The 15,603-nt window shown below is 38.2% G+C and overlaps 2 protein-coding genes across 3 annotated transcripts; one reads left to right on the top strand and one right to left on the bottom strand.

The window, feature by feature from the left end:
• On the top strand, positions 1–5,264 carry znf410 (zinc finger protein 410). The gene is made up of 12 exons (XM_066676716.1): positions 1–156; positions 817–905; positions 1,009–1,061; positions 1,929–2,061; positions 2,228–2,398; positions 2,493–2,684; positions 3,243–3,402; positions 3,606–3,787; positions 4,167–4,256; positions 4,563–4,682; positions 4,902–5,021; positions 5,130–5,264. The coding sequence occupies exons 3-12, from the start codon at positions 1,029–1,031 to the stop codon at positions 5,228–5,230; spliced, it is 1,302 nt and encodes a 433-aa protein (XP_066532813.1). The 5' UTR covers positions 1–156; positions 817–905; positions 1,009–1,028; the 3' UTR covers positions 5,231–5,264.
• A 59-nt stretch (positions 5,265–5,323) lies between these two features.
• On the bottom strand, positions 5,324–15,603 carry entpd5b (ectonucleoside triphosphate diphosphohydrolase 5b). Of its 2 annotated transcripts, none has more exons than XM_066676719.1 (14): positions 14,886–15,603; positions 12,711–12,987; positions 12,443–12,522; positions 12,018–12,161; positions 11,741–11,816; positions 11,187–11,222; positions 10,442–10,530; positions 10,228–10,307; positions 8,842–8,903; positions 8,619–8,720; positions 8,359–8,502; positions 7,945–8,001; positions 7,321–7,436; positions 5,324–6,806 (listed from the first exon to the last, which is right to left on the bottom strand). In XM_066676719.1, the coding sequence occupies exons 2-14, from the start codon at positions 12,931–12,933 to the stop codon at positions 6,723–6,725; spliced, it is 1,293 nt and encodes a 430-aa protein (XP_066532816.1). In that variant the 5' UTR covers positions 12,934–12,987; positions 14,886–15,603; the 3' UTR covers positions 5,324–6,722. The 2 variants fall into 2 exon arrangements, with proteins under 2 accessions (XP_066532816.1, XP_066532815.1); XM_066676718.1 differs by having other exon boundaries at positions 8,619–8,726.

A 15,603-nucleotide genomic window follows, 5' to 3' on the forward strand; every position in this document is an offset into this window, starting at 1 on the left:
TCATTATCCAGTTTAGAGCCCAGAACCTACCCAGAATCACATTATTAACACGACGTCTACGAGTGTCACTGCAGCTCCCTCCCTCCGGAAGAACACTTGCACTGCGCTTTTGTTTGTGTTGTTTTTGTCTTCTGTCTGAACCTGCTGAAGATGGAGGTATGAATGCAGTATAGCTGTTTTAAATTGAGTACGACACGTTAGGGTTTATCCATCGAACCGCTTAAAAGAAGAAATCTGAATTGGTCTTGTACAGTTGGCGAATTGTCTTGTTATAGCCTTAGCTAGCAGCTAGTCGGATAGCTAACAGCTACAGTGATTAAACGCGAAGATTTAGACGTTGTTTCACGATAGTGGAGGTTACATATTATTTAACAGTGCTGGCAATTGTCCGTTTCAATACCATGTTAAACGAAAACAGCTCAATTGGCTTTAAAATCAAGAATAAGACAATAACTGTCCGTTCCACCTTAAATGGTAGAGGGGTTTACCTACATTCCGGCGCTCATTTAAGGTGGTACTGCAAATTCATGAAAGCTACTGGCGAATAGGAAGCTAATTTTAACTTCGAAGGGAAGGAAGAACGAAACTTTTCAAAAAATATGTGGGGTCAACTGGTGTTATGTGAATTTAATTTGTATTATTTATGTTGTAAATAAGCTACAAAATTAATTGCAAGGCCAGTTTGGAAAACCATATTTATGTTTAACGTTGCACTAAAAAACAACAAGAAGTTCTCATGCCATCGTACAACCTGTTTACATTTGTGTTAGTTAAAAAAAAAAAAAAAAAAGGAGTTATTATTTTTCCTTCGTTTAGGCTTTAGGACAACGCTCCACAGACCCCTGATAGTTGTAATGTGAAGTGATCTTTCTGACCCCGTCTTCCCCTGTGTCCACGTCAGCAGGGTCAGTTTGTTCATGTTTCTGAATTTATTAAAAGTAAATTGATGCCCTTTTTCCATTTTGTGCAGCATAGGTTTACTAACATTTGTTCTCTTGCTCACCTCAGATCTTTATAAGACGGAATCCATGCTTTCTGATGAGCTTGACTCCAAACCTGAGGTATGGTTCCAAAGCACATCGGGTAAAGGTGGATTAGACATACACTACAAATTCAAATAAAGACATTCACACTGGTCTGATATAAAACGCTCAGTAGTGCTGAGCCCAAAGTATCGTCAACAAATGCGTCCAGCATTTTAGTTAGCCTACAGCATAAAGCACAGTACTGTCATACATTGTCTGGTGAAACATGTTACTGACAGGAGGAGGAGGTACTTGTAGAGGGACTGCTGTACTTTTACAGCTTTGTTGTAAACATTTACTTAAATGATGAAACCCACACGCTGACAAGTGCCTGAGATATGAACTGAGCTTATGCTGTCACCAATTGCACTTTAACCAAATTGTAAACAAATGGACATTGACATTCATATTTTTAAGTTAATGGTTCATAAGTAGAGGATTTTCTTTATTCACAGAGAGCTCAGTCAGTAGGAAATGTCTTCAGAGGATGTTAGACAACAATATAATGCTGTCATTTTTGTCAGTGTAATTAATTAGAAATGATTAAAATGCTGATACATACTGTCACTGTTTAAAGAAAAAAAAACTTTACAGCAGTATATTTTTAGTTTGATTGTAAAATCATTTTAACACTTAATGCAGGTTCATATAAAATTGTATTCCATGTCTTTCAACACATAATGTTTATTTATGATGACGTACTTTTATAATTTAGAGAGCAATTAGGTCCAACAAATATACAAAAGTCAAAATTAGGAAAACAGAATTTTAAGGCTTTCTCTGAGGGGGCTGTGATATGGAAAACATTATCATGTACAGCTGGTTAGACAGTGTCCTGTGTGATTGTGTATTTATATATATATACACACACACACACAAGTAAAAACATTCTTCTTTGTAAAGCTGCTGGTCGAGTTTGTGCAGAACGCCTCCATACCCTTGGGCCAGGGCCTGGAGGAATCAGACCCTCAAACACCGTGCCTACCTCTCCTCACCTCACCTGAAAACTCCATATGCAGCCAGCTAGACCTTCCAGGTACAAGATTTTTGAAGTTTTGATTATTATGCAGACATATTTTATTTTGGCCTTATGTTTTATATGCTGAGTTTATGAAACATATTTATTTACTGTTGGCCACTAAATGTACACCCACTTGCTTATGTTCTATTTACAAGTGTGTTTCTTTATTGTATGTCTCAAGAGAGTACTCTTAGCCATGCAGCTTCCCCGTCACTGTCAGAGTTCGGGCCAGAGCGAAGCCCCTTGGTAGTGCAGCTTCAGTCTCACTCTCCAACACCAACCCCACCGACAATACTTCAGGATCTCCAGCAACCAGACAGTACCTCTTATGTCCTGCTCAACCTTGCTAAAGGTACTGCACCTGCTTTAGTTATTGCCATGCATTTGTTTTGTATTTACAAAAAATATTCACTGATCCCAAGAGTCTTGTCTCTCTCTTTGTAAAGGGTTGGCAGCATCAGCGGAACCGCTGGTGTTTGTGCAGGATGACGTGGACGAGGCAGAGGAGGAGATATCAGCAGGGGAGTGTGGAGATGGAAGTGCCCCATGGTACCTGCGAGTGCAGGAGCTGGCCCACGACAGTCTGATCGCTGCCACTCGAGCCCAGCTGGCAAAGGACGCCAGGGCTAGTAGCAATAGTAATGTCCAGTAACTTATACCAATAAGAACCATTGTTTTTGGAAAGTGACCTAGTCCAATCATGTTAACAACTGAATATTTTTCAGACAGAACTGTTCAGTTTTTTGGGATTACAGAACTGTTTGTCATATTATTTAAGCAAACAGGATTATTAGGGATGTTCTGATCATGTTTATTTGCTCTCAAATGGATTCTGAGGCATTGAACAATGACAGGGTCAGGTCCAGTTATTTTATTATTTGGGTAAATGATACAGCAGTAGAGGAAAGTCAATAAAACCCTCCTCACTTTGTACCAAGTTTGAAGTTATTTAAAATACTATAACTTTATAGTTAATATTCTATGAAAGAGACATAGATGATTTGGATTGATTGGATGTTGTAGTGTCCAAATTAATTTAGATTAATGATCCTGACATGGCTGTTTATTTTTTTCCCTTTTTGCAATTTAACTATATTTGAATCTAAGCTCTGAGTAGAATTGGAACTTGCTACAATTTTTAAAACATTGACCAGAAGTTATAAGGGAATTCATCAAAAAAGTCTTTTGTTGCCCAGGTGACCATGTCCATAGCTACCAGTCAGAGGGTCCAAAAAAGGACGCGCCACCACGCAACAGTCGTACATCTGCAGATAAGATTCTTAGGTGTCCTTATGAGAACTGCCATAGAACTTTTACCTGGCCTGCACATCTGAAATACCACCTAAAAACACACAGGTAGGTAAAGGACTTATCTTTATTCGTTTTTTCTTTGCTAGCCCTTGATTTCCTCCTTTCTGTGCAACACCAGGGCATTATCCAAAGTTTATTTAATGAGTTGAATTTGAGCTTCTGTTGCAAAGCAATTACTTAAAGAAAAAGCAGTGTGCTTGATCTGAGGGCCTTCTGCATATTAACCTTTGTGTGTGGTTCCGCTTCAGGAATGACCGCACATTCCGCTGTGGAGCTGAAGGCTGTGGGAAGAGTTTTTACGTATTGCAGAGACTGCAGGTGCACATGAGGACCCACAATGGCGAAAAACCCTTTATCTGTAATGAGAAGAACTGTGGCAAGAAGTTCACCACGGCTGGTAACTTGAAGAACCACAAACGCACACACACAGGTAAGCAAAGTCATTCCAAGCTCACTGAAGATTTTTAGAAATTGACATTTATGTGTCTATATGTATATAATTCTGTTAAGAATTAGATACATGTTACCATTACATATTTTGCTCTTCTGCAAAACACAATAAAATTATTAGATATTTTTAACCATCAAAACCTTATAACACACACAACAGTGAAGTGCTGTTTTACAGTGAGCATTCATTATTTCCAACTATAGCTGAAGTCAAATAGCTAAAATCGACTGAATACTTTTTAGCTCCAAACTAATTTTATCATAAATCATGCATATAGATGATGTGGATGTTATACATTTCTCTCATATATACGTTATACATTTTCTCTCATCATTTTTCTTTTTGCAATGTGTCCAAGGTGAGAAGCCTTTCGTTTGTGAAGTAGACAACTGTGGACGTTCTTTTGCAGAGTACTCCAGCCTCCGCAAACACATGCTAGTGCATTCTGGTGAGCACGTGAACGATGAATTTAAATGTAAAAGTATAAGAAGAGATCATATTTAGAGTGATTTTATGGCCTTCACTATTGTGGTGTTTTTTTGTTTGTTTTTACGTTTTTAAACGGTGACCTCCTGGTGGAGTTTTGGTTGTAGTTGTTGTTGTTTACATCTATAATGTTTAAAACTGCCTGCTGCTGAAGAGCATTATACATTTTATAAGAGGAGAACAAAAAGCTGTTAGTCAGATCAGATTAGTCATCATAACAGCATGAGATGATCTCAGTTTGATTTCCGCAATCGTTTTTCATTACCAGGAGAGAAGCCTCATCATTGCTCCATATGTGGGAAGACGTTCTCTCAGAGTGGTAGCAGAAATGTCCACATGAGGAAACGTCATGGAGAGGATGCTCTAGGTTCTGAAAGTAGAGAAACAGGTAATAAGATATCTCTTTGTGTCATGTAATACAATTACCATTGAGTCTGTAATATAATTCACTTAAAATACATCAGGCTGTTAACAAGCTATGGTGAAGATCTACACATTGATAAATCACTTGAGTGTATAAGTCTCACACAGAAGAGGAAATGGGGAAGAAATCTTAGGCTCAAGGGCTTCTCACTTCATCAGATGTGGCGCTGTTTGTGATTGGCAGGAGAGGCACTGACTCACAGCAGTTTGCTTGAGGCTGATGGTGCCACCAATGATTCCATGGTAACTATGACGACAGTTGTGGAACCAGTTAATCTTCACCATGCCATGATGAGGGCACAAGGTACACAGCGTCCTCTAGAGCGGATTTTATTCAGATAGCTTTAATATAATTTGAATATTCTAATTTCCAGATTGCTTTATTTTCTAATTTCTCTCCTTTGTGTTCCAGGTCCTTCAGACCCAATAGTGGTACTGTCTCCACCTCATGACCTGGTCTCCATGACAGCTGGAGGACACAGCTATGGAGAGGATGTGGTGGCATTGCTATAGCAGTGTTTGTAAATAAAGTAATTATTAAGAATTGCATTTATGTATGTAGTCTTTTCATACTGTGTTGCTTTATGTTTAAGAAAATGAGACAATTCTCTTGTCAAAACCACTTTTAATGATCTCCAAAGGCACAAATAGTATGTATAAATATCTCTGCAAAAATGCATCCATCATGTAGTGAAGAACATTTAGAGGTGACAAGCAAGAGCCATTGATCATCATGTAAACCAGAGGTGCACAACTCCAGTCCTGGAGGGCCAGCCTCCAATAGTTTGGTGATTCCTTTGCTCACACACCTGATTCAACTCATCTGTTAATTGACAGGTTTAAGGGTTGTGTTTTAGCAGAGGAATCACCAAACTTTGCTGGACACCGGCCCTCCAGGACTGGAGTTGTGCACCCCTGATGTAAAATGAACCATTCAGTGTTTTAAGAGAAACATTGGGAACTTTAACATGTGACTTTCCACTTTTAATCCTTATCACTTGTGTTTCAAAAATGGTGACAAGTACAGGACAAGGTAAACCATTCAGCAAATAATAGATGCTATTAAGAGTGAACAACAATAAGTGACAGTATAAAGTATGACAAAACATGCATTCTAACTGCTAAATCAATGCTATGTATGTAGAGAACAGATTTGTTTTGAACACAGACTCCTGTAACTGCTTCATCCTGGTCAGTGTTCAGAGCCTACCCAGAATCACTGTATCAGTATTATTACTACATTATAATTATTTATGTATACAAACAGCATATCTTTAATTGTATAACTACAATATAGTATTTTTTTCCAAGCTGTCTGCCTACACTGCTGTCCACACTTCACACTTGGGCAATAGTGAAACGCCTTTACGTTATTAAAAAAAAATCATGGTGGTTTCTTGTACAAAAAAAAAAAACAAAACTAAAAACTACAGAAATATCAAGTAAATCTCAAAGAAAATCATAAAATACATGAAAAATGTACAACATGGGCAGATTAAATTATGCACCATACGTAGTGTAGAAAGATAAAACTAGCATCAGGAATTAGAGTTCTCATTTTAAACAGGTTGTGTAATAGTGTCCTACAACATAGATTAAAACCAAAAGCAATATTTACAATATTTGAAGAGGATCATGACTAGTGTCTGAGAGCAGCATTTTGTTGGTTTTGCCCTCTTTGTTGAGCATCCACAAAATAAATCAAATAGATTAGGATTATTTCCTATTTTGTACTCTGTCCATTGCATAAACATCAATCTCGCTGGTGTATACACAGTTTGCCTTCACTGCAGCTTAGTGTTTCATTAATAGCTGTGTGTGGCCGTCACAGGTAGTTCAACACCTTAAGGCACCTTAGTAAATTTGCTGTTTTGAAGGAATTCTAGATCCATGAAACAGATCAGTGCCGTCATTTGACAATGTAAGGTGGATTTTTCATTATTGTAAGCAATGATACTTCAAGACGAAAGGCTGACAGGAGCTAGTAAAGGCAGTCTTCTTTTTCTCACAGAATTTTCATGTAGTTAAAGTAATTAATAGTGGCTCCCAATGCCCAGCTGGCTTCCACATCCTTCACCTTTTTGGTCAGCTGTGAAAAAGAATAAAATGACAGATCATCAGTCTTCTGTGAAAAATAACCAACACAGAGAGAAAAAACCACGTTGGTTAAACTGTCATACACTATATTTCCAAATGAATACAGACGCCCTAAACACTGCCTATTTTGAATTGCAATTGTGAATGCAGCTTGTATAATCTCCCCAGAACTGCATGACATGGATCTCTGGAGCACCTGCACATGAGTACTGTCACCAGGTTCAATGCCATGAGTCAGATATAGGGATGTAAAGACACTGAATTTTGAGCTATGGAGTCATGGAACGAGTGATCCAGAACTAACGAACCAGTGTATTTTGACCTCACTAATGTTATTGGGGTTTAATTTAATCAAATCCTTATGTAAATGTTCCCAAAACAAGTTTTAAGACTTCTCAGACGAGTGTAGTCTATTACTATAAATGGGAGACATTTTTTTAAGAAAGTGTCAAGCAAGTGTTCACTGATGTTAGGCCATAAACTGCATTTCAATCACTACAACTTACCTCCAGGACTGTGTTTTCCTTGAACCCGTAACCATCCTTCAGCAGACAGGTTATGTATGTTAGATCCATACATAGGAAGGCATTGTCTGGTTTAAACATTGAGGCTTTGTTGCAGACTATTAAAAAAAAGTTTGTTTTTAAATTATTGTCATATACTTAAAAAATGCTCAGGTCAATTTTTATAATCTCAAACAATAAGTGATGTAGATGTAACTGCATACAGCACCAGTACAGAGAACTGAAATGCAGCTTTCCCTCTGTCAAAAAGTGCAAACTAAGCAGTGCAAATATATAAACGTAAAATGTAAAACGTAAATAAATGTAAAAGAGTGCATGGAAGATTCACACCTAATGATATGACAGAAAAGTGCGAGTTGGTAAGATGAACAATTTTTAGTAATCCAATGATAATTCTATTATTTCATTGAGTTGATTTTATTTTTCTTGAGAAAACAAACAGCAAGCTCTACAGTGGTAACTGACAGAGACACCTGTATGGTCCCTGAACACCTATTGTACTCTTTCAGTCATCAGTTTTTACCATTCACCGTTTAGCAATTACATTTAAATAGCTGAAATTAGGAAGAATCAAGGAATGAAAAACTACCAATCCTATTCCCTCACCCTCTTTAGCTCTTTTCCTGAAGTCCCGAACCATTACTGCTCCTCCGAGGTCTTCATCTGTCACAGAGGAAAGTGAAAAATTAAGTATAAAGGTGAGGTAAAGTAAAAAGCTGTTATTTTATAATTACTTACAATTATTCTTCAAATGTCAAAAAGCTTAAATGGCAAACTTTTCAACTTTTGGAATTTGTACATTTAAAAAGCAGCCTCAAATAATAAAACATGAAAAAGCTCCACAAAGTCATTAATAAATGGAGAAAACCTGCTTAATAAACATGCCAATCCAGAGCCCTCTGCTTGGCCTTCACTTATTTCTAACTAGAATAAGACAATTTTATGTTTAAGCAATTGATTTTTGTATTTAGGAAAGAATCTTTTTGTTGTTTAAATTACACAGAATTAACTGTTTCTCACCAATGAGGCCTGCCTCCACAGCATGGTCAAAATAGTAAGAGAAGGCATAGAGAACCGAACCATCTTTCAGCTCATATGGCTGCTGTATGACGCCTTTCACAACCTTCTGCATTTCCTGGTAACAGAACTTGTATCCAATGTGACCTTAAAATTTGAGAGAAAAATGTGAATAAAAATTGTGAAAGCAGCAAGTCTGTAATTCTTAATGAATGTTAAAGATTAATATATATATATATTGATTTCTCATGTCTGTAACTTACCTTCCTGATTGCCCCTGAGTTTATATGTTACACCTCCAAAGCTGAACTCCCCTTCGTAGTTCTTAGGCAGACAGGCAGTTTTGAATACTGTCCCTTCCTGACCTGAAACTAGGCCAAACAACACCTCAAACATTTGTTCCTGACAATCAGATTTGAATGTCACATAATGTACTCCTTATTTAACAACAACCAAATTCACAATGCTATAACTTCACTGCTGTACCTCCTGAATCCAAAGCACTAATAGCAGCAATTCGAGCTTCCTTGATTCCATTCTTCGGGTAACTGGAAAAACAAAATGCAAAATGTAGCAGTTGTTCATTCTTTTCTGTTCAACGTGTACATGAAACAGACACGAACAAGACAAGGAAAGTCAAAAAGAAAAGCATGTGCTTCCTCCAAGATGCATGATGTCAACCACCATCTATTGTCACACTGCCACCAATGCTTCTTAATGAAGTGCACCACGTGCGACTGAGATCTGTGCTGGATGGCACTATACCATGTCATAGGAGAAGGGAGGGTCTATCCCCACACCCAGAGACAGGGAGGAAAATGGCGCTCTCAAAACTGACAGCTTAGAACGCCTGAGGTATCACTGTGGATCTATGAGTCGACGTCGCAATGACAACACTTATGCCATTGACCCGCTAAGGAGCCCCAGCATGTTTGCTGTTTTTGCATTACCCCTTACACACAGTGATTTGTCCAAATTTCAAAATAGATTTGATAATAATTAGCATAATGGAGGATGAACCAACACTTTATTAATATTATTATTAATATTACTTATTAATCAATGTTATTCTCAAATTGTTATACTAGCTGTAGATTTTCAGGCAGAGATGCAAGCTCAGGAAAGACTATTCCTTTCTTTGGGGCCTCTTCTATGCAAACATGATTATTCATCATTTATTCATTCATTCATTGTCTGAAATCCAGTTCAGGGTCGTGGTAGGTCCCTGAATCACTGGGCGCAAGGCGGGAACACACCCTGGAGGGCGTGACTTTCCTTCGCAGGGTGACACACACACTCACACCTACGGACACTTTTGAGTCACCAATCCACCCACTCAAGTGTGTTTTTGGACCATGGGAGAAAACCAGAGCACCCGGAGAAAACCCACATGGACACAGGGAGAACACACCAACTCCTCACAGACAGTCACCAGGAGTGGGGCTCGAACCCACAACTTCTAGGGACCTGGAGCTGTGTGACTGCGACACTACCTGCTGTGCCACCGTACTGACACTCAAACGTGATTATTCATTCATTCATTCATTATCTGTAACCGCTTATCCAGTTCAGGGTCGCGGTGAGTCCAGAGCCTACCTGGAATCATTGGGCGCAAGGTGGCCATACACCCTGGAGGGGGCTCAAATATGATTAGATACATTTTAAAAACAACTTCAAAAAGTTCCTAGATTGAAGGTAGCCCTGTCCCTACTTTTTTGGGGCATGTTTTGCAGGCATCAGTTTCACACTAAAAATGTATAAACAATAAAAAAAATGAATAACCCCTACACATCATCATGGAATACTGTGTTTGGTTAGATGCTGTAACAACCTGCATTGGAACTGAGGTTTGTAAGAAAATTCTGCAAATACCTGTGAGTATACAGCACCTGGGTAGTGTTAAGCATAGTGAATTTTGCTTTGTAATCAGCAGAGACATTTTCAAATGTTTTCTGTAAGAAAAAAAAATTGAAGAGGAAATTAAATCATTGTTAGTTAAAGATACAGTACTGGACAAAACAACAACAATCTCTGTATTTTAAAGCATTCAAACAGCTTTTAAATCCTAAAAAGGATTTAAACTCACTTTTGATTTGGGAAGAAACGTAATTTGAGTTGAGCCTCCACCCAAATCTAGAATTCCCACTGTCTTTTTTATGTTGGGACAAAGGTGACCTAAAAGTATTAAAAGAAAGAAAGAGAAAGAAAGGGGGGAAATCTTAAACTGATACTCAATATCTGTATAGGGATTTTTCTCAAGGGAACCAGTGCTTTAGACAGATATCTGAAGTCTACAATAAATTATATATAAATATTTCTAAAGCTGTGTTTGTTCAAGAAAAACAAAGTCAGATTATTTTTAAAAGAGCAAAAATAAAAAAAAATATTTAAAAACAACAACAAACAAAAAAGCATTAAAATAAACTTGATAAAGCTTTAAAAACATCCTTCTGACTAATTAGGTATGTGAGGTCATTTGGAGAAGTGCTGTAGCAGTGCTCAATGTAAACTACACTACAGTATGACATTTAATAAGCTGATGTTCTGTGGTCAGACATTACAAAGGTTAAGTTCAGCTGGGTGTGACAATGTTTATCACAGTGGGAGATGTTAGCGACTCACACAAGTAAGAATTTGTCAAACTGTCCAAACACCATTAGCATTAAATCTAGCTCTGTGAAGCCTATCATAGACAAATGTCAGTCAAATTATGAATATTTTTAACTTGAAAATCAACAATACATTAATTCAGCACCTGAAACTAAAGGTTAAACAGAATAACACAAGTACCGGGCCCCATTTTCTGAGTTAGGACAAAAAAAATCTGTTACCTGTCAGAAAGTTGATAGTCACCCAGGCAAAGATCCCTACAAGAAAATGGGAATAAATGTCATGTTCGTTTATTGTCTGTTATAATTGAAAAGATTTCTCTCTACAAGTTTAACATCATGTCTGAGGGCATTTTAGTTAGCTCTCCATAGAAGCCATGGCTTATTTTTCCAGACAAATTATAATAAGCAGGTTTTACAACCTGACAGGGGCCCAATTACATTCATACATCTTTTAAAATATGCTGTCTCAACAAAACTCCATTGCAATTACCATAATTTAGTTAATCCACACTTATTATAGCTAAGGCACTTAAATTACCTCACTGCTGATGCTTGAGTTTCTTGTATGAGCACAATCTTTTTCAAAAAAATAGTTTACATGTAAAAGCAGACTCCCGTACCAGTGGTTAGTTTGTTTTCATGCGTTACCTAGATGCTATCATTGTAATTTTGTTTAGACGAACTTGCTCAGGTTTGGTTTGCTGACAATACCAATCAGTCATCTTCAACACATATTGAAAGTGTTTAATCAGTACCAGCAAAAGTGGGCATACCTTCATTTATTCCATTTAACATCATTACACTGTCAGCAGGCACAAAGAACGGAGACTCATCAAACACATCTCGAACCTGATGGCAAGAGCATATAAGGCAAGGTGAAAAAAAACTCTGAGCCCAGTTTCCCAAAAATATCTTGGTGTTTAGATGGTGTTAGAATCTTCTGTATTCTAAGATGCTTTCTGGGGGAAACCCAGCCTTGGTCAGTTCTAAAGAACCCACAGACAAGGCACTGCGTAACCAAAATGCATGCTTCAATTACAAGGATTTTACCTCCTCTAGAAGAGCATGAGCTTTTGCTGGTGGCAGATTTCTCAATCCCGCAGTAGCTCTGAGAACCACTGGGGTTCTTTTCCACTCGACACGAGGCACTGTGTTCTTAGCAACAATCATCAGTTGCCTCAAGGATTGTCCTGCCTTTAATCACACACATTCACAGCAAAACACACACACACACATTAATGTGTTTTGTTTCTTTGATTTTTACAACACAAGATTTTTATGTGCGAATAAACTGGCTGAACGCAGGTAGCTTGTTTGGTGCAAAATAAACTAACTAATTGGGATCTGGGCATTTCTTATTGTGCATCCTTTGATGAAGAACAAGTCACTCCAGATACTGGAAGCAGCATAACACAAACTTCCAAAACTTGTTAAAAGTGTACGTGAGAGTTTTGCATTAAAAGTGAAGTACTCACATTTTCAGGGTTGTCAACATAGGCGGATAAACCAGGCTTGGTTGAACGGAACATTTCATTGTCCAAAAGTGGTAATTCCTCTAGAGCGCAAAGAAATCAGAATAATAAGCTGAGTCTTTCACAAGACATTTACAGCAAGCCAAGAGGAAAGTGTGATTCATTTGACAGATTAACAAAATTATAAACTAAAGAAAAGAAAAAAAAGTGAATTCACAGCATGCAGGATGATCAAACAGTGTTGTAAGCCATGATAGAATCTAGTGCTCACCTATGTCTTTCTGTATGAAGGTGTAGACATGTATGCGTGTGCCTGTGCTCCCAGCGTCAAACATGATTCCATAGAAAATCCGGCTGGCATTTGCAGGACGAGTGACAGGGTAAATGATGTTGCCATAGTTTGCTGTAAAATCCAGGCCATAGCCCATGTAACCTTGGGACTCAGCATTCCTTAACATAAACCAAAAGAGAAGCAGATGCAGCAGGGGAGACATACTCTCTGAAGGCAAGCTGCACTATTGCTCTCTCTCTTTTTATCCTTGAGAAAGCTGTGGGATAGGAAACAGGGTTGTGAGGCACACACAGTGCAGCATCACTTATAAAAGAACACAAGCATAAAGGCACACCCACAAAACTGTCATTAAGCAATTGGATGCATCCCCGTTCCATTATTATACATCACATTAACAAACGTACTTAAAGATTTCCTCACATTTTAGAAAACAAACCTCTCAGCTCCAGTTTTTAATCCCCACTGCTTACACAGGATTGCGACTCTTTTAATTGATGGAGGCTTTAGTTTGTAGAATGTACAAACTTTGCCAATGAGATTGAAAATAGCCAGTGAACAGAACAGTGACCAGAGAGAACATCTGGCTGTCTTAAAAATGTGTTTCTGAAACTGCACTAGATTTCAAGCAGTCTTCCACCAGACAGATATTCCCTATATTAGTGTTATGATGATGTAGTGGAAAGGGGAATGTGCTGTTTACAACTTCGGCTGAATATTTCTCGTAAGTGTTAAAATGGGTTTTGATCTCTTAATTGTGAAGGACATGGATCATGGTCTATATTATTTTCAGACTTGTTAAAACTTTCAATAAACCACCTTACCTTGTGGATAATGGCTCTCTTATGTGGATAATATGTGTGTGTGTGTGTGTGTGTGTGTGTGTTCTACCATTCTACTGCCTTATATATATATATATAAGATATGGAGCTCACATACTCATGGTTTGTAATTGTACCACAAAGTCGCGTTATTTCTCACTCCTACATACAGACTGTTCAACAATTGTCGCATCAATAATAAACTGAGTTGGATTTTTATATCTGAAATTTCTGTATATTTCACTCATTCAGAAGTAAACTAATCATTCAGATTGGTGTGATGTGACATCATGCAACAAAAAAAAACTTACAGTTCCTTTACCTTGTACATAACCTCTACAATGCAAACAGCCCACCATTACTGTCCAAAATCATCAATGAGTCTTTTGTGTTTTTAAACATAATCATGATATTGGTAAAATTCTTTGGGTATTATTTTGCCTTATCCCGTGTGTACCTATGTTTTAGGCCAAAACATTCTCAAAACGTCCTTACAACAAAGTCTCAGAAATCAAGAAATGCAACAATGTATTGTAATATCTCTCTGTGGGACATTGCAGAGTTATTACATTTCTCTGATGTCTGGTTCCTATCACCATCACTGCAAACTATACTTAGCAGACTAAAGCATTCTGAATATGACTCTATTTCCATCTTAATGATCTAATTATTGTGGAAAATATCATTAATAAAAGTAATTGTATGGTTTGGTTTTAGTTGACATTAAAGTAACCCTGCAAGATTTAGGCAACATGAATACATGCAGGACAGTAGTCAAAACAGGAAGGTCAGGGGTTCATAGCAATTAATATGCTCTGTATATGCAGACAGTTAATCTTGAGCAATCTTGCAAAGCTTAGGCAATATGAGTAAGTGTAAAAAAAGCAGCAACACAGGACGTAGAGATGCAAAACAGAATGTTCAATAACACTTACATATCCAGACAGAAAAAGTTATACACACATAGCAACCGCCTAGCAACGCCGATGCGCACAAATTGAGGTCCAATCACAAACAGACACCTTGCTTAAGGGTCAGACAGAACATAGTGTAAGAAGAGGAGTCAGAAAGCGAGGTCTTCGGAGAACAGGAGGTAAAAGGCTAAATGTGTTGAATGTACCCCGGAATTCCGTCTAATAAAAACTGTTTTGATTGTTCACTCAAACTCTGTGTTAACTTCTGTTCCAATTATTTGTATCAACGAACACGCAGGACGGATTTTGTCCACATTATTCATACATTTTAAAACGTCAGTGGATTTCCCCTTTAATCGAGACGCGACGCTGCTGCTGGTGTGTTTATTAGACAGATAAACGACTTTTTACTGTGCTCTTACCTCTACATTTCACAGTCAGCACAACTGTGATGTGGTCGATGTCAACTAAAACCTCTGATTTCCGCAGCTTTGAGGATCACCTCTCCTCGTTCGCATTTCATCTTCGGTTTGGAGGCTGGGGCGTTGAAGTTGTCTGTAGTTGGAGTCTTTTTTTAGTTATGAAACACACCTATGGCAGGAGGCAGACTTTCTGCCACAGAAAGCTGCTGAAGTTAAGAGATTTCAGAAGAGCCGGAGACAGTCTGAGAGCTGAGAGAAGACATTCATCAACGTGTGGTTTTTAAATAATACATTAAGTTATGTCATTGTGCTGATCCAGAACATGAAGTAGGTCGCTCGGTGGTTAGCCAAGGAGCTGATGCCGCTAATTTCGGTAACCGAGTTGTAGCCTAAAGCTAACTAGAGCCCTGCCGTTAACCGCAGTCCGTTAACCTCAGTGTTTTATAGAGAATGTCGCTAAGCTCCGGCTTCCTTGCTTTCTCGCAGTCCAACCCACTTCAGTAAAAGGTATCTTATTCGACTGTACTGTAAGCAAGTCTCTCTCTCACACACACACCAGAACACCGGCAAAACACCCCGGAGTGTAATATTTGACCGACGACTCCAGCTGATTCCTGAGACAAGTGACGTCACTCCCCAAGCCCGCCGCCTCGCTCACAGTTCCACACAAACACCACTCATGTCTCAGTATGGACCCACTGAACAAAGTGTTATTAAT

Source organism: Hoplias malabaricus, chromosome 7 (genome assembly GCF_029633855.1).
Source record: "Hoplias malabaricus isolate fHopMal1 chromosome 7, fHopMal1.hap1, whole genome shotgun sequence".
In the NCBI taxonomy this organism is placed as follows: domain Eukaryota; kingdom Metazoa; phylum Chordata; class Actinopteri; order Characiformes; family Erythrinidae; genus Hoplias; species Hoplias malabaricus.